Source organism: Coregonus lavaretus (genome assembly GCF_964263955.1).
Source record: "Coregonus lavaretus genome assembly, chromosome: 17".
Lineage (NCBI taxonomy): Eukaryota > Metazoa > Chordata > Actinopteri > Salmoniformes > Salmonidae > Coregonus > Coregonus lavaretus.
The window spans coordinates 12,804,471-12,822,905 of NC_140004.1; the positions used below are offsets into that span (position 1 = coordinate 12,804,471).

General features: G+C 42.4%; 1 protein-coding gene across 1 annotated transcript in view; it reads left to right on the top strand.

Moving 5' to 3' along the window:
- Positions 1-18,435, top strand: part of LOC311145177 (transient receptor potential cation channel subfamily M member 3-like) — a gene marked incomplete at both ends in the record, with an annotated part of 342,943 nt that overhangs the window by 208,568 nt on the left and 115,940 nt on the right. Inside the window, 2 exon segments of the mRNA XM_084181386.1 lie at positions 6,671-6,845; positions 7,419-7,542. Of these exon segments, the coding sequence (XP_084037512.1) occupies positions 6,671-6,845; positions 7,419-7,542 (299 nt within the window).

Here is an 18,435-nt window from a genome sequence, read left to right on the forward strand (position 1 = left end):
CAGTACCAAAACAAATGATCTAATGATTCTGTCTCTTCACAGCAAAATCTGCAGAGCTGGGAAGATTGTATCCCCCATATCAATAACATTCTATTGGTAGCAAGAATTTTGTATAATAATTTAAATGAAGTTTTGAATCCGGCGTCGTTTTGCGTATCAGTTCATAAACACAATGCCATGGAATCGGTACGTCAAAAATCTATTTTGCAATCTATATGGGACGGCTGTCAATCCTTTGGTCCTTAAATGAAACTGGTATACTTTTTTATTTATCACAATTTTCTTTAACCAATTATGGTCTTTAATGCAGGGCCGACAGACAAGTTCCTTACTTTTTCCCCCTTCCACTTTCCTCTTCCATTTTTGCGTTAATGCTGCAATTATTTGGTTGTCATTTTGGGTAGGGCAGACATTTCCATATGTTTTTGTTAGCTGCATGTGCAACATAACTCCACCAGTCCTACCTATGATATCATTTACGAAGATTATACATTAAAAATTTGTTATTTAAATCAATTAGTATATTTGAGTTTAACCACAATATTTGTTGCATTGTTTGTTCTGTCGTTTCTGGAGGATTAAATTGAAATTCAACTTTCTATGGCTTGTTTTCGAAATAGTGATATTTGGGAGATTATTTCCTTTTCAAATAACTGAAAGTGTGTCACGTTCGTTCAATGACTGGTCAGACCAAGGCGCAGCGTGATATATACGTACATGTTTATTAAACCAAATAAACACAACGACAAAACAACAAACTAAACGAAACGTGAAGTCCAAGGTAGCACACACAACATACCTTAAACGGAACAAGATCCCACAACCCACTAGTGCCAATAGGCTGCCTAAGTATGATCCCCAATCAGAGACAACGAGCGACAGCTGCCTCTGATTGGGAACCACACCGGCCAACATAGATCTACACATAATAGATCGAAGCATAGAAAACACACAACAAAGAATATACACACCCTGACTCAACATTTAAGCCTCCCCTGAGTCAGGGCGTGACAAAGTGAGAGGTTGTAATATGAATAAAGGGAAAATTTTAACCCATTTTATAAGAGATTCTCCAAAATTGAAATGCTCCAGGCATTTATATATAAACTCCAGTCGTACTTTATCAAATGTCTTTTCAAAGTCTGCTATGAATAGCAGGACTGATTTCCCAGATTTTTCATAGTGTTCTATTGTTTCCTTGCCTTATATTATCGTGGAAATTCAGTAAGAGTAATGTATATGCCAATTATATGATGGTCAGACCGCATTCTGTCCCCTATGAACACTAAATTTTTGGTGCCAATGAGAATTACATAAGAAAGAAGTCAAGACACACCATTTTCAATCACAGTAATATGTAAAGGATGGGAAATGGCCCCTATTGAAATTGGATTCTAATCAGATGCTATGAAGCCCTAATGAAGCCCAGATTCTATGAAGCCCACCTGGGACCCACAGGACTGATAATGAGTTATTGAAAGGGAGATGTAGCTGAAGAGATGATTGGAGTGGTTAGGACAGTGGACTCAAATCTAAAATCCTGGAGGACATGCAGGTATGCATATTTTGTTGCTCTGACCCAGCACTAACACAACCCATTCAACTCATCAACCAATCAAGATCTTCAATGGACACCTTCCTTGATTAGTTTAATGTGTTATGCTAATGCTGGGCTGGAACAAAAACATACACACTGGCCAGGTAGATAATTGAGTTTGAGACCACAGGGTTAGGAAGAGGTGAGTGAAAGACCCATCACCTGTCATCTGTCATGGTGGAAGTGCAGTGCTTGTTAAAGCGGCGGCTGAGGTGTGGCTATAAGCAGAGGGCAAACAGTGTGGAGAGAGAGAGATGGAACTTGGCTCACTGTCTGTACTGTCATCTCTGAGACTGCCAGGGAAAAGGAATCATACCAGGGACAGGTGATCCACGGGATCAGGAGTGTCTCTGTCACCATGTGCACTGACCAAAACCAGGGGGTTACGGGTGTCATTTCCCGGTAGACCAGACATACAGCTGAAGTCGGAAGTTTACATACACTTAGGTTGGAGTCATTAAAACTCGTCTTTCAACCACTCCACAAATTTCTTGTTAACAAACTATAGTTTTGGCAAGTCGGTTAGGACATCTACTTTCTGCATGACACAAGTCATTTTTCCAACAATTGTTTACAGACAGATTATTTCACTTATAATTCACTGTATCACAATTCCAGTGGGTCAGAAGTTTACATACACTAAGTTGACTGCGCCTTTAAACAGCTTGGATAATTCCAGAAAATGATGTCATGGCTTTAGAAGTTTCTGATAGGCTAATTGACATCATTTGAGTCAATTGGAGGTGTACCTATGGATGTATTTCAAGGCCTACCTTCAAACTCAGTGCCTCTTTGCTTGACATCATGGGAAAATCAAAAGAAATCAGTCAAGAACAATTGTAGACCTCCACAAGTCTGGTTCATCCTTGGGAGCAATTTCCAAACGCCTGAAGGTACCACGTTCATCTGTACAACAATAGTACGCAAGTATAAACACCATGGGACCACGCAGCCGTCATACCGCTCAGGAAGGAGACGCATTCTGTCGCCTAGAGATGAATGTACTTTGGTGCGAAAAGTGCAAATCAATCCCAGAACAACAGCAAAGGACCTTGTGAAGATGCTGGAGGAAACAGGTACAAAAGTATCTGTATCCACAGTTAAACGAGTCCTATATCGACATAACCTGAAAGGCCGCTCAGCAGGGAAGAAACCACTGCTCCAAAACCGCCATAAAAAAGCCAGACTACAGTTTGCAACTGCACATGGGGACAAAGATCATACTTTTTGGAGAAATGTCCTCTGGTCTGATGAAACAAAAATATAACTGTTTGGCCATAATGACCATTGTTATGTTTGGAGGGAAAGGGGGGTATTGCAAGCCTAAGAACACCATCCCAACCGTGACGCACAGGGGTGGCAGCATGATGCTGTGGGGATGCTTTGCTGCAAGAGGGGCTGGTGCACTTCACAAAATAGATGGCATCATGAGGAAGGAAAATTATGTGGATATATTGAAGCAACATCTCAAGACATCAGTCAGGAGGTGAAAGCTTGGTCACCATCTTTTTTATTTTACCTTTATTTAACTAGACAAGTCAGTTAAGAACAAATTCTTATTTACAATGACGGCCTACACCGGCCAAACCCAGACGACACTGGGCCAATTGTGCGCCGTCCTATGGGACTCCCAAGTTCGGCCGGTTGTGATACAGCCTGGAATCAAACCAGGGGGTCTGTAGTGACGCCTCAAGCACTGAGATACTATTATTCAGACATTTCACATTCTTAAAATAAAGTGGTGATCCTAACTGACCTAAGACAGGTAATTTTTTACTAGGATTAAATATCAGGAATTATGAAAAACTGAGTTTAAATGTATTTGGCTAAGGTGTATGTACATTTCCGACTTCAACTGTAGTTAACAGGCGGGCTGCTGTCAGGATCTGGACCCAGAACGGGTTCAATACAGACCGTGGGTCCATAAAGTTGTTGTTTTTTGTAGGGGGGCTTTCAATTTATTGAGAGTTGTAACAGTAGAATGCACAAGGTGCAATTTCGAAATTTGGTAGTGCATTTGCAGTTTTCCTCTTTTTATGTCATTCACTGACAGACCTTAGAGAGCTATTTATAACCTGAAATGTCCAGTTGATCAACTACTAGCCCATGTTAGCTAGATATGTAAGTTAGACTAACCAGCTATCTAAATCCTGTAGTTATCATGCCAGAGTACGGGCCCAGGGGCCTCGACCCCAGCGGGCCCCCGTTGATTTTGTTGAGTCACTCCAGCATCATATGAACACACATAAGACATGGCAAAATGTGTAGAATTGCAGGAAATAAGCTTTAAAACTTCTACATTTTTGAGCATGACTCGTTTTGGGTCACAAATCCGGCACGACGCAGCACAGCTGAAATAGAATCAGATGGATTATATCCAGAAGAGAACAGAAGAACAGACAAGTCAAAGCATGACAGAGACATAACTAATGGAAATGGAACAGCGGCTCTGTAGAATCGGACCTTTATAACCACCTCTGACCTTCTCTTCTCTACATTTCACAACGTAATACTTTCACAGCTCCAATTTGCCAGTCCTCTTTGGAGAAATAGGTGCTAGCGAGTGCAGTGGGGATGACGAGGGTAGGCCTAGATGTGTGAAAACGACCCACATAGAGAAACCTCCTCCTGCCATGCTAATGATTCTCTGGGTGTGAGTCAATGTGTCCCCCTTACAACCCCTCCCTCCCAGGCTAAAGATAGATATTGGGGGATGGTGAGGCTCTCACTTACTGCACTATTTCTCTCCTTCTCCCCTCTTCCGTGCTGTCTCTCGCTCTCTATCTCTCTTAATAGCTGTGAGCAGAGGCCATGGACGTCAAAGAGGGAGAGGTAGAGAGAAAGAGAGAGAGAGAGAGCGAAGGGGGGTGTGAGAAGAAAGTAGATACAGAGGGGTGGGTGGAGATAGAAAGAGAGATGGAGCGAGAGCATTCAAAGAGAGAAAGGGATCGATCTGCTCCAGTTACGAGCTCCTAGCACTAGTAAAGCATCCACTAATCTAACACAAAAAACTCAAAAGGATGTCTCTTATATTAACCGGATGGTAGTGAACATGTGATGTATTACATGTTAGTGATGGGGTAATGGTATCTGGAATGGAATCTATTTGACGTTGGGGTTGTAAATGCCCTGATTTCATTTCAGCAACATGACTGTGAGCTGTTGTGGAAACGTTATCAGAGGAGGTAAAGACACACAGTGTGTGCTGACAAAACTAATGAATTGTCTCGCAAAGCACAACGTTCTACTCCATAGACTCGAGTGTAATCTCCTCCAAAAAACGGATTCCATCTCCCCACACAACTATGACAGATTAGTTATCTTTTTCAGAAATTATTTTCCATTTTTGAAAGCTCTTTTCAAAGCTCTTCAAGCCTACTCAACAAAGAGCACAAAGCTAACTGTTTATATGTTACTAAATTGCTCTGAAATAAATAATACTGATGTCCATACTCTACCTGAGAGACCATAGATATTCAAATAATAACAATATAGCATGGTCATTTAGCAGACCGCTTTTATCCAAAGCCATTTGCAGAACTGCCAGCATTGACAGTTAAACAAATATTCAGTAGATGTGGCCCATGTGGGAATTGAAACCCACCACCCAGCACCTTGTTGCCAACACCTTGCTCTAACCCTCAGACATATGAACTAGCTTTAGGAGGAGACATACTGTAAGACATCCAGAGTTTGAGTGGTGTGGTGTGTTGTGGTGTATGCAGGCACCACTCTCTCGCTCTCTCTCTAGCCAATTAGCAACGACACAGCTGTGCTTTCCCTTCCTAGTCTGTGTGTTGGTGTCTTTCAATTGGAGCCTAATCCCTTCAGTTATGAGTGGTGTCCCTCAAACCGCAGTAGCCATCATCGCTTGCTCATAATACATGAAGAGGTAAAGAGAATAAGTAAATTAAAACCGTTATGAATAGATGAGACTGTACTTATTATCCTGCGCCTGTCTGATGTACAGTGTGGTGATGTTCTGAACTTTAAAGTATGCTAGGCCCTAAAATAGGTCCATTTTTATGTAACTTTGCCTGTAGCTAGCGAGACACAATGATGGCACATGTGTGAGCGAGCCCTGAATCAGTGGCCCACCTATCCCCAGTGAAATTATGCAGGCAAGGATGGGAGGGAGGATCCGGCAGGGACACGGCTTTTGAATTTGAGTGAAAACACTGACTGGTGGCAGCTAAATGAGAGACAGAGAGAGTGACAGAGAGAGAGAGAGTGAGAGAAGCTCAGAGAGAACTGGGCATCCTTGTGGGGGTTTGGTACTGTAGTGCTTATGTGCATCCTTTCTCTTTCCAAGCCCGTTCTCCCAGGCAGGCCTGTGTGAGCACCAGAACCCACCTGTTAATTACCTCTAATGACTCTTAAAGGGATAGTTCAGGATTTTGGCAGTGAAACCCTGTATGTACTTCCCCAGAGTCAGATGAACTTATGGATACTATTTTTATGTCTCTGCGTCCAGTATGAAGGAAGTTAGAGGTAGTTTCTCAGGCCAATGCTAACTAGCTTAGCGCAGGAGACTGTCTTTGCGCTAAGATAGCGCTAACACTAGTTAGGGCTTCATTGCCAAAATCCCGAACTATCCCTTTAATAGCTTCTGATTAGCCAGCTTGAGGCCGTCCCTCTGTGCAGCAGGAGGGTGCTCACTCCAGGGCTTCTATGCGGCTCAGTGCGGATCTGTGCTTCCGCTAGATGCTCAGTAAAACCCATAGAAATAGGAAACTCTCTCTGAATGCTGCTGGCCACTGACTATTTTTACCATGTGTGGCACAAATGTGTCTTTAAGCAGCATTTCTATTTTAGTTGAGAGGTGAGATGTTGGGGCACTTGTTGAATCATGGCACGCAACATGGAAATGTTGTCAGTTGAAATGTTGTCAGTCACACCTCCCTCATGGCTGTCTGTCAGAGTACTCCTGTGGGATTTAATGAGTGCTTTTTGTTTACACCTTTCTTTCTCTGTTTTCTGATTTCTTCCTTGTCCCGTGTTCCTTCATTCTCCCACCACTATCTCTCTCTCTCTTTCCACCCCTCCCCACTTCCTCCCTTTCTCTCTCTGTAGGTATTGGTCAGGGAGTGCCAGTGGTGGCTCTGATAGTGGAGGGGGGTCCTAATGTGATCTCCATCGTATTGGAGTACCTGAGGGACACTCCACCTGTGCCCGTGGTGGTGTGTGACGGGAGTGGGCGTGCTTCGGACATCCTGGCATTTGGACACAAGTACTCAGAGGAAGGAGGGTACGTGTTACATATCACATACACAGATTTGCTACAGTATTGCCGGGGATCCAGAAACAGTTCCAAAAAGCTAATAGTAAGATGCAGTAGTAGTGTTTCCCAAATACAGTCCTAACACTTAGGATAAATGTTAAAGGGATACTTTGGCAACGAGGACCCTTATCTACTTCCCCAGAGTCAGATGAACTTGTGGATACCATTTTTATGTCTAAGTGTCCAGTATGAAGGAAGTTAGAGGTAGTTTTGCAAGCCAATGCTAACTAGCGTTAGCGCAATGGCTGGAAGTCATTGCACTATTGCTAGTTAGCGCAACTACCTATAACATCCATCATACTGGACACAGAGACATACAATTGGTATCCACGAGTTCATCTGACTCTGGGGAAGTAGATAAATGGGATAATTGCCAAAATCCCGAATTATGCCTTTAATACTTCAACTTAAATTTAAATCTCTTTTACCCTTATCTGCCACAATTACTCATACCCCTTTTTTCTCTATCTCTCCTTTCTCCCTTCTACTCCCCCTCCCTGTTTCCCTCTCCTCTTTATCCTTTTCCCTCATTTTCACCAGGATCATAAATGAGTCTCTGAGGGACCAGTTGCTGGTCACCATCCAGAAGACCTTCACGTACAGCCGGACCCAGGCCCAACACCTCTTCATCATCCTCATGGAATGCATGAAGAAGAAGGAGCTGGTGAGTGTTCACGCTCGCTCACTCGTCACCTTGGAAACATCCCCTGCCCCCAACTCCCCAAGCCTCTACTGCAGGGCTCTCCAACCCTGTTTCTGGAGAGCTACCCTCCTGTAGGTTTTCGCTCCAACCCCAGTTGTAACTAACCTGTTTCAGCTTATCAACCAGCTAATTAATAGAATCAGGTATGCTAGATTAGAGTAGGAGTGAAAACCTACAGGACAGTAGCTCTCCAGGAACAGGGTTGGAGAGCCTTGCTCAACTGTGCAATGTCTCAAGCATCAGTGTGATAGGGATTAGGGAGAAAAAACAGAGATGTCAAAGTAGAGATAAGAAGGAGGTGACTTGGAAATAATGAGACTGTGGCCTTGTCCAGAAACAACCCCTTTAGCCCCTACACCCTACCCACTTGTGGAAATCTGAGAGGATATGATAGGTTTAAGCAATATTATAGCAGCTCCACCTTGCCCTCTAATAAGCTAGTGGAATTTTTGTCATATTGCTTACACCTGTATCTAGGGGATTGTGGCTGTGACAGAGCTGTGAATTTAAAGGCACTCTGATGTCATCCAGTGCCAACTGGTTTGGCTTTAGGCTGCTTTCTCTCCTGTCCATCTCTCATATCCATTTGAAACATAACCCCCAAGCTGTGTTTAGTGAACTGTCACTCACATTAATTAACCTTCCCTAGCTCAGGTGGTGACAGGGTCTCTTCAGATCAGTGTTTCTTGCAGAGAGAAGCTGCATGCTTATTATAGTGATCATCCTCAATGTGTAGTCGACGGTCCAACTACACAAAATGATACATATTATCACAGCACTATGCCTGGCACAGAGGGACATTTCACAGGGCGTGAAACAAGCTCTATGGTAAGTGGATAATGAAGGTAATCAGATGGCAATCAGTGAGTTTTGAGTTCCAGATAGACAGTATTAGTCTCACACACACACACACAAACACACACACACACACACACACACACACTGCTGTCTCCACTCCAAACCATGAGAAATAATCCTCATACATACTGTGCCTGAGATGAAAATAACACTCACTGTGTCTGTACTCATTATACACTTCAGCCTCCATTAGCTGGCATGCACCAAACAAACACATGCCTTTGCTTTACAATATTAGCTAATTTAACAGTTGGGTACACAAGCAAAAGCATAATGTCATGTGCATGGAAAGTCGGTCTCAATAAGCAAATGCACACTCTGGTATATAAAGGTTTTAAAATACACACTTTGTTTATAATACACACATTCAAAACTCAGTTGCACAATACATATGGAAAGTGGATTACATCACAATTCCACCTTGGTCAAGCTTGGCTGAGGCTAATGCAGGCCAATGCCAAGCACGGTGGTGTTGGGTAGATAAAGCTAGATCAAGTTTAGACCAAGGCAATGCTGTAAAATTTCTGATAACGTGGGACTAATGAGTTTGGATGATGGAATATGACTGAGAATCCTTGGACTTGTAGCCTATATGTCATCATGACATTCAAATCTATGTGGTTTCACACAGCAGGTTCGGTGCTCTTTCATGTAGTCAGTGTTTCGATGAAGATTCATATTAGTAGCCATCGCCATAGCGGGTCATGTGTAAGGAATGTGTAATGAATACTAAACTTTTGACTACATTTTATACATTATAAGTGAATTTGTCCAAATACTTATAACACCTTCAAATGGGGGGACTAGATACATAAAGTGCTTTAATTTCTAAACGGTAAAACAGATACAGTGGGGGAAAAAAGTCTTTAATCAGCCACCAATTGTGCAAGTTCTCCCACTTACAAAGATGAGAGAGGCCTGTAATTTTCATCATAAGTACACGTCAACTATGACAGACAAAATGAGGAAAAAAAATCCAGAAAATCACATTGTAGGATTTTTTATGAATTTATTTGCAAATTATGGTGGAAAATAAGTATTTGGTCAATAACAAAAGTTTCTCAATACTTTGTTATATACCCTTTGTTGGCAATGACACAGGTCAAATGTTTTCTGTAAGTCTTCATAAGGTTTTCACACACTGTTGCTGGTATTTTGGCCCATTCCTCCATGCAGATCTCCTCTAGAGCAGTGATGTTTTGGGGCTGTCGCTGGGCAACACGGACTTTCAACTCCCTCCAAAGATTTTCTATGGGGTTGAGATCTGGAGACTGGCTAGGCCACTCCAGGACCTTGAAATGCTTCTTACGAAGCCACTCCTTCGTTGCCCGGGCGGTGTGTTTGGGATCATTGTCATGCTGAAAGACCCAGCCACGTTTCATCTTCAATGCCCTTTGCTGATGGAAGGAGGTTTTCACTCAAAATCTCACGATACATGGGCCCATTCATTCTTTCCTTTACACGGATCAGTCGTCCTGGTACCTTTGCAGAAAAACAGCCCCAAAGGATGATGTTTCCACCCCCATGCTTCACAGTAGGTATGGTGTTCTTTGGATGCAACTCAGCATTCTTTGTCCTCCAAACACGACGAGTTGTGTTTTTACCAAAAAGTTCTATTTTGGTTTCATCTGACCATATGACATTCTCCCAATCCTCTTCTGGATCATCCAAATGCACTCTAGCAAACTTCAGACGGGCCTGGACATGTACTGGCTTAAGCAGGGGGACACGTCTGGCACTGCAGGATTTGAGTCCCTGGCGGCGTAGTGTGTTACTGATGGTAGGCTTTGTTACTTTGGTCCCAGCTCTCTGCAGGTCATTCACTAGGTCATCATTGTGATCATTTTGACCCCACGGGGTGAGATCTTGCGTGGAGCCCCAGATCGAGGGAGATTATCAGTGGTCTTGTATGTCTTCCATTTCCTGCTCCCACAGTTGATTTCTTCAAACCAAGCTGCTTACCTATTGTAGATTCAGTCTTCCCGGCCTGGTGCAGGACTACAATTGTGTTTCTGGTGTCCTTTGACAGCTCTTTGGTCTTGGCCATAGTGGAGTTTGGAGTGTGACTGTTTGAGGTTGTGGACAGGTGTCTTTTGTACTGATAACAAGTTCAAACAGGTGCCATTAATACAGGTAATGAGTGGAGGACAGAGGAGCCTCTTAAAGAAGTTGTTACAGGTCTGTGAGAGCCAGAAATCTTGCTTGTTTGTAGGTGACCAAATACTTATTTTCCACCATAATTTGCAAATAAATGCATTAAAAATCCTACAATGTGATTTTCTGGAAAAAAAATTCTCAATTTGTCTGTCATAGTTGACGTGTACCTATGATGAAAATTACAGGCCTCTCTCATCTTTTTAAGTGGGAGAACTTGCACAATTGGTGGCTGACTAAATACTTTTTTTCCCCACTGTATGTATGAAAATACCATGAAATAAAAGGTGACATTCTGTACTGTCCCCTCATATACAGTTGAGGACAAAAATATTGGCACCCTTGTACTTTTCTTAAATAATTCACTATTTTTTCTAAAATAAGTTGAGAAAAAAAGAATGTTGATGTCCACACCTTATTGGATTTTCAACATTACAGAACAAATTGTATTTTTGTAACCTTAAGTTTACAATTTTGATTTAGAAAATAAATACAAATTATTGGCACCCCGAAGCTACGACTTTGGCCAAGATTACTGCCAACAAATGCCTTTCTACTGGCAATTTGCCCCCTCTTCATTAGAAAACTGCTCTAGTTATTCAACGTTTGAGGGGTGCCTTCCATCACATGCTGTTTTAAGCTCTCGCCATAGGTTATGGATGTGACTCAGATCTGGACTCTTCACTGGCCACTCCAGAACAGTCCAGCATTTCTTCTTGAACCGTTTCAAGGTGCTTTTTATGTGTGTTTGGGGTTGTTGTTTTACTGGAAAACCCACAACCTTCAACAGAAATACAAGGTTGAACATTGCTCTCCAAAGCTCTTTTAATAATCTGCTGATTTCATAATGTCTTGCACACATTCAAGGCCCCCAGTACCAGAGGCAGCCAAGCAACCCAAAAGCATTATCGAACCTCCCCCATAATTGATTTTAAGGAGGGTGTTCTTTTCTTTGAAGTACATCTGAAACGTATTGCAAAATTGTCAGTAGAAAAGTGCAGCAAGCTCATTGATGGCTACAATAAGCATTTGTCTGCAGTTATATTGGCCAAAGGCTGTGCAACCAACTACTAGCTCCGGGGTGTCAAACATTTTGTCAATGCCATTTGTCTTTATTTTCTAAATTAAAATTGTAAACTTAAGTTTACAAAAATACAATTGGTTCTGCAATGTTGAAAATACAATAACAAGGTGTGGTGACCAAACCTTAATATTGTATTTGTTTTACTTATAGTGCCTTCAGAAAGTATTCATACTCCTTGACTTATTCCACATTTTGTTGTGTTACAGCCTGAATTCAAAATGTATGAAAAAAAATATATAATTATCACCCAACTACACACAATACCACATAATGATAAAGTGAAAAGTATTAGACATTTTTGCAAATGTATTGAGAATGAAATACAGAAATATCTCATTTACATAAGTATTCACACCCCTGAGTCAATATATGTTAGAATCAACTTTGGCAGCGATTACAGCTGTCAGTCTTTCTGGGTAAATCTCTATGAGCTTTGCACACCTGGATTGTACAATATTTCCACAATATTCTTTTTAAAAGCTCTGTCAAGTTGGTTGTTGGTTGTTGATCATTGGATTTTCAAGTCTTGCCATGGATTTTCAATCCGATTTAAGTCAAAACTGTAACTAGGCCACTCAGGAACATTCAGTGTCATCCTGGTAAGCAACTCCAGTGTATATTTGGCCTTGTGTTTTAGTTTATTGTCCTGCTGAATGGTGAATTTGTCTCCCAGTATATGTTGGAAAGCAGACTGAACCAGGTTTTCCTTTAGGATTTTGCCTGTGCTTAGCTCTATTCCATTTATTTGTATCACATTTTTACTCCTGAACTGATTTAGGCTTACCATAACAAAGGGGCTGAATAATTATTGACTCAAGACATTTCAGCTTTTCATTTTTTATTCATTTGTAAAAATGTCTAAAAACATAATTAATATATTTGGCCGCAACTGATCTCAAATAAAAAATGCTGGAGTATAGATCCAAATTAAAAGGTTTTGCTTCACTGTCCAAATAAATATGTAGGGGAGTATGTATAATACCAACAGTAAACACTCAAGCAAACGTTTCCCTGTAGGATACAAATGGAGAAGAGGAGTGGTGTATTTCTTACCCCTACAAAAGGACAAAAAATAAGCCCCTTGTGATCAAATTAGACACCTACCATTGACTAACACTAGCTGTGGCAACATAGTGCTCCCTCCCTAACACATGGCTCCACGGAGGGTCACCTTGGGGCTATGGTGGTTGGAGGAGGAGGAGGAGGAGGAGGAGGAGGAGGAGGAGGACAAGAAGGAGGAGGAGGAGGAGGAAAGGAAAAGAGAAGTAGATAGATAGATAGATTAGATAGATTAGATTAGATAGATAGATAGATAGATAGATAGATAGATAGATAGATAGATAGATAGATAGATAGATAGATAGATAGATAGATAGATAGATAGATAGATAGATAGATAGATAGATAGATAGATAGATAGATAGACAGACAAGTGGCAACATATTAAGGCTAAGCAGTAGGAGCAGTGATGTTGGTCATAGGGCTTGTGCTGAGACCGGTGGATGGGAGGGTATAGGAACCGACTTACAGGTACAGTTGGCGGGGACCTGGCTATGCATGGTATGAGAGGAAATCTTTCCCTGCTAAATTAAGATGAATGTGTTCCAATCAGCCTGAGCCATTTGGTCATGGAGAGCATCTCTTGATCTCCTAAGCATGTTGAGTGTTTAGATATGCACTAGCACCATGTTCAAACAGCGTCCATTCTCACTTAAAAGTGGTGCGTCCCACTAGTGACTAGTATGTCTCTTCTTCCTCTGCCCTCTCCTCAACGTGTGATGGTGTGACGGGCGGATGTCGATGGCATGTCATCAGTCATTGCCGAGTGGCACGTGTCAATCAATAGGCATGAAAGTGTTAATCATCTACAGAATGAGATATTCCCTTCACAAACACTGTAGACCAATCGGTATTAGAGGCTGTAGCATATCTGTGTGCAAGAGAAAAACGTATATGGAGGCCTGTGTGAAGCCAAAGCATGCATGCATCACTACTAAATATAACCATGTAATACCAACAGTAAGCACTCAAGCAAACATTTCCCTGTAGGATACAAATGGAAAAGAGGAGTGGTGTATTTCTTAACCCTGCATAAGGACAAAAAACTAAGCCCCTTGTGATCAAATTATACACCTACCATTGACTAAGACTAGCTGTGGCAACATACAGTGGCTTGTGAAAGTATTCACCCCCTTGGAATTTTTCCTATTTTGTTGCCTTACAACCTGGAATTAAAATTTATTTTTTGGGGGTTTGTATCATTTGATTTACACAACATCCCTAACACTTTGAAAATGCAAAATATTTTGAACTTGAGCGTGCATAACTATTCACCCCCCCAAAGTCAATACTTTGTAGAGCCACCTTTTGCAACAATTACAGCTGCAAGTCTCTTGGGGTATGTCTCTATAAGCTTGGCACATCTAGCCACTGGGATTTTTGCCCATTCTTCAAGGCAAAACTGTTCCGCTGGTGTACAGCAATCTTTAAGTCATACCACAGATTCTCAATTGGATTGAGGTCTGGGCTTACACTAGGCCATTCCAAGACATTTAAATGTTTCCCCTTAAAACCACTCGAGTGTTGCTTTAGCAGTATGCTTAGGGTCATAGTCCTGATGGAAGGAGAAACTCTGTACCAGTCTCAAATCTCTGGAAGACTGAAACAGGTTTTCCCTGTATTTAGCTCCATCCATCATTCTTTCATTTCTGACCAGTTTCCCAGTCCCTGCCGTTGAAAAACATCCCCACAGCGTGGTGTTCTCAGGGTGATGAGAGGTGTTGGGTTTGCGCCAGACATAGCGTTTTCCTTGATGGCCAAAAAGCTTTTCTTTAAGCAATGGCTTTTTTCTGGCCACTCTTCCGTAAAGCCCAGCTCTGTGGAGTGTACGGCTTAAAGTGGTCCTATGGACAGATACTCCAATCTCCGCTGTGGAGATTTGCATGGCCAGGCATGACTCCAACACCTTCATTAAGTTTGCCGATGACACAACAGTGGTAGGCCTGATCACCGACAACGATGAGACAGCCTATAGGGAGGAGGTCAGAGACCTGGCCGTGTGGTGCCAGGATAACAACCTCTCCATCAATGTGATCAAGACAAAGGAGATGATTGTGGACTACAGGAAAAAAAAGAGGACTGAGCACGCCCCCATTCTCATCGACGGGGCTGTAGTGGAACAGGTTGAGAGCTTCAAGTTTCTTAGTGTCCACATCACCAACGAACTATCATGGTCCAAACACACTAAGACAGTCGTGAAGAGGGCACGACAAAGCCTATTCCCCCTCAGGAGACTGAAAACATTTGGCATGGGTCCTCAGATCCTCAAAAAGTTATACAGCTGCACCATCGAGAGCATCCTGACTGGTTGCATCACCGCCTGGTATGGCAACTGCTTGGCCTCCGACCGCAAGGCACTACATAGGGTAGTGCGTACGGCCCAGTACATCACTGGGGCCAAGCTTCCTGCCATCCAGGACCTCTATACCAGGCGGTGTCAGAGGAAGGCCCTCAAAATTGTCAAAGACTCCAGCCACCCTAGTCATAGACTGTTCTCTCTGCTACCGCACGGCAAGCGGTACCGGAGCGCCAAGTCTAGGTCCAAAAGGCTTCTCAACAGCTTCTGCCCCCAAGCCATAAGACTCCTGAACAGCTAATCATGGCTACCTGGACAATTTGCACTGCCCCCCCCCCACCTCCACCCCGTCCCCCTTTTTTACTCTGCTGCTACTCTGTTTATTATTTATGCGTAGTCACTTTAACTCTACCCACATGTACATATTACCTCAATTACCTTGACTAGCCGGTACCCCCCTGTATATAGCATCCATACTGTTATTTTAATTTACTGCTGCTCTTTAGTTATTTGCTTATTTTTTTTGCTTAACACTTTTTTTTATCTTTTTTTTTTTTACTTTGTATTGTTGGTTAAGGGCTTGTAAGTAAGCATTTCACTGTAATGTCTATACCTGTTGTATTCGGCGCATGTGGCAAATACAATTGTATTTTATTTTATTTGTAGCTCTTTCAGGGTTATCTTTGGTCTCTTTGTTGCCTCTCTGATTAATGCCCTCCTTGCCTGGTCCGTGAGCTTTGGTGGGTGGCCCTCTCTTGGCAGGTTTCTTGTGGTGCCATATTCTTTACATAAAAAAATTAATGGATTTAATGGTGCTCCGTGGGATGTTCAAAGTTTCTGATATTTTTTTATAACCCAACCCTGATCTGTACTTCTCCACAACTTTGTCCCTGACCTGTTTGGAGAGCTCCTTGATCTTCATGGTGCTGCTTGCTTGGTGGTGCCCCTTGCTTAGTGGTGTTGCAGACTCTGGGGCCTTTCAGAACAGGTGTATATATATTGAGATCATGTGACAGATCATGTGACACTTAGATTGCACACAGGTGGACATTATTTAACTAATTATGTGACTTCTGAAGGTAATTGGTTGCACCAGATCTTATTTAGGGGCTTCATAGCAAAGGGGGTGAATACATATGCACGCACCACTTTTCCGTTATTTATTTTTTTGAATTTTTTGAAACAAGTTATTTTTTTCATTTCACTTCACCAATTTGGCCTATTTTGTGTATGTCCATTACATGAAACCCAAATAAATTACAGGTTGTAATGCAACAAAATAGGAAAAACACCAAGGGGATGAATACTTTTGCAAGACACTGTAGTGATCCCTCCTAAAACATGGAAACCATGTGTTTGACGTATTTGATACCATTCCATTTATTCCGCTCCAGCCATTACCATGAGCCCGTCCTCCCTAATAAAGGTGTCACCAACCTCCTGTGGTGGGTTCATACGCAAGCAAGCACAATCGCACGCACGCATGCACACACACACACTTACTCATCTGTGTGTTCTTTTCAGTACGTCCACCCCTGTGTAGTTCAAGTGATGATTAGGTCTGTTTCTGTCCAAGTGGACAGGTGTGATTTGTGCACTAATTGTGTGGCATTACAGTCACACACTAACATTCAGTGATACAGTACACGCACAGCGCACACACACACCCTTGATTATGTGTTTAAGATGTTGAATTATGGTTAAGCAGATGGTTTGCAGGGTTGCTTGTTAGTGTCTTGCGTAGTGAAATGGCCACAGAAAGAGATGGGTGTGTGATGGTCCAGTCTTGGCCTGTCCTAAAACCACCACAGGAACACACACCAGGTCAAATAACCCTCACTGAAGTAATCTATCGCTGACCACACACTGGCCTTCTCTCTCTCTCTCTCTCTCTCTCTCTCTCTCTCTCTCTCTCTCTCTCTCTCTCTCTCTCTCTCTCTCTCTCTCTCTCTCTCTCTCTCTATCTCTATCTCTCACTCTCTCGCTCTCACACACAAACACATGCACACACACATGCACACACACACACACACACACACACACACAGACAGACAGACAGACAGATAGACAGACAGACAGACAGACAGACAGACAGACAGACCTGTCCTGTCCTGTCGTAAATCCACCACAGGAACACAGACCAGGTCATATAACCCTCACTGAAGTAATCTATCCCTGACCACACACTGGCCTTCTCTCTATCTCTCTATCTCTCTCGCATGCACATGCACATGCACGCACACACACACACACACACACACACACACACACACACACACACACACACACACACACACACACACACACAGAGAGACAGACAGACACACAGACACAACCATACAGACAACATGGACACACACATGAACACACACTGCAATAATTACCCTATCTGTCCTCAAACAGGCAATGAAGCCTGAGCGATACCATCACATCCCATTTACTCTCCAATTTCACCTGGAGGAAGGCCATTCAATTACTATTACACACACACACACACACACACCACGCACTCTCTCACATATGTATTTATATCATCCTAATATACAGTTGAAGTCGGGAGTTTACATACACCTTAGCCAAATACATTTAAACTCAGTTTCTCACAATTCCTGACATTTAATCCTAGTAAAAATTCCCTTTCTTAGGTCAGTTAGGATCACCACTTTATTTTAAGAATGTGAAATGTCAGAATAATAGTAGAGAGAATGATTTATTTCAGCTTTTATTTCTTTCATCACATTCCCAGTGGGTCAGAAGTTTACATACACTCAATTAGTATTTGGTAGCGTTGCCTTTAAATTGTTTAACTTGGGTCAAACGTTTCGGGTAGCCTTCCACAAGCTTCCCACAATAAGTTGGGTGAATTTTGGCCCATTCCTCCTGACAGAGCTGGTGTAACTGAGTCAGGTTTGTAGGCCTCCTTGCTCGCACACGCCTTTTCAGTTCTGCCCACAAATTCTCTATAGGATTGAGGTCAGGGCTTTGTGATGGTCACTCCAATACCTTGACTTTGTTGTCCTTAAGCCATTTTGTCACAACTTACTTTGGAAGTATGCATGAGGTCATTGTCCATTTGGAAGACCCATTTGCGACCAAGCTTTAACTTCCTGACTGATGTCTTGAGATGTTGCTTCAATATATCCACATCATTTTCCTTCCTCATGATACCATCTATTTTGTGAAGTGCACCAGTCCCTCCTGCAGCAAAGCACCCCCCCAGCATGATGCTGCCACCCCCGTGCTTCACGGTTGGGATGGTGTTCTTCGGCTTGTAAGTCTTCCCCTTTTTCCTCCAAACATAACAATGGTCATTATGGCCAAACAGTTATATTTTTGTTTCATCAGACCAGAGGACATTTCTCCAAAAAGTATGATCTTTGTCCCCATGTGCAGTTGCAAACCG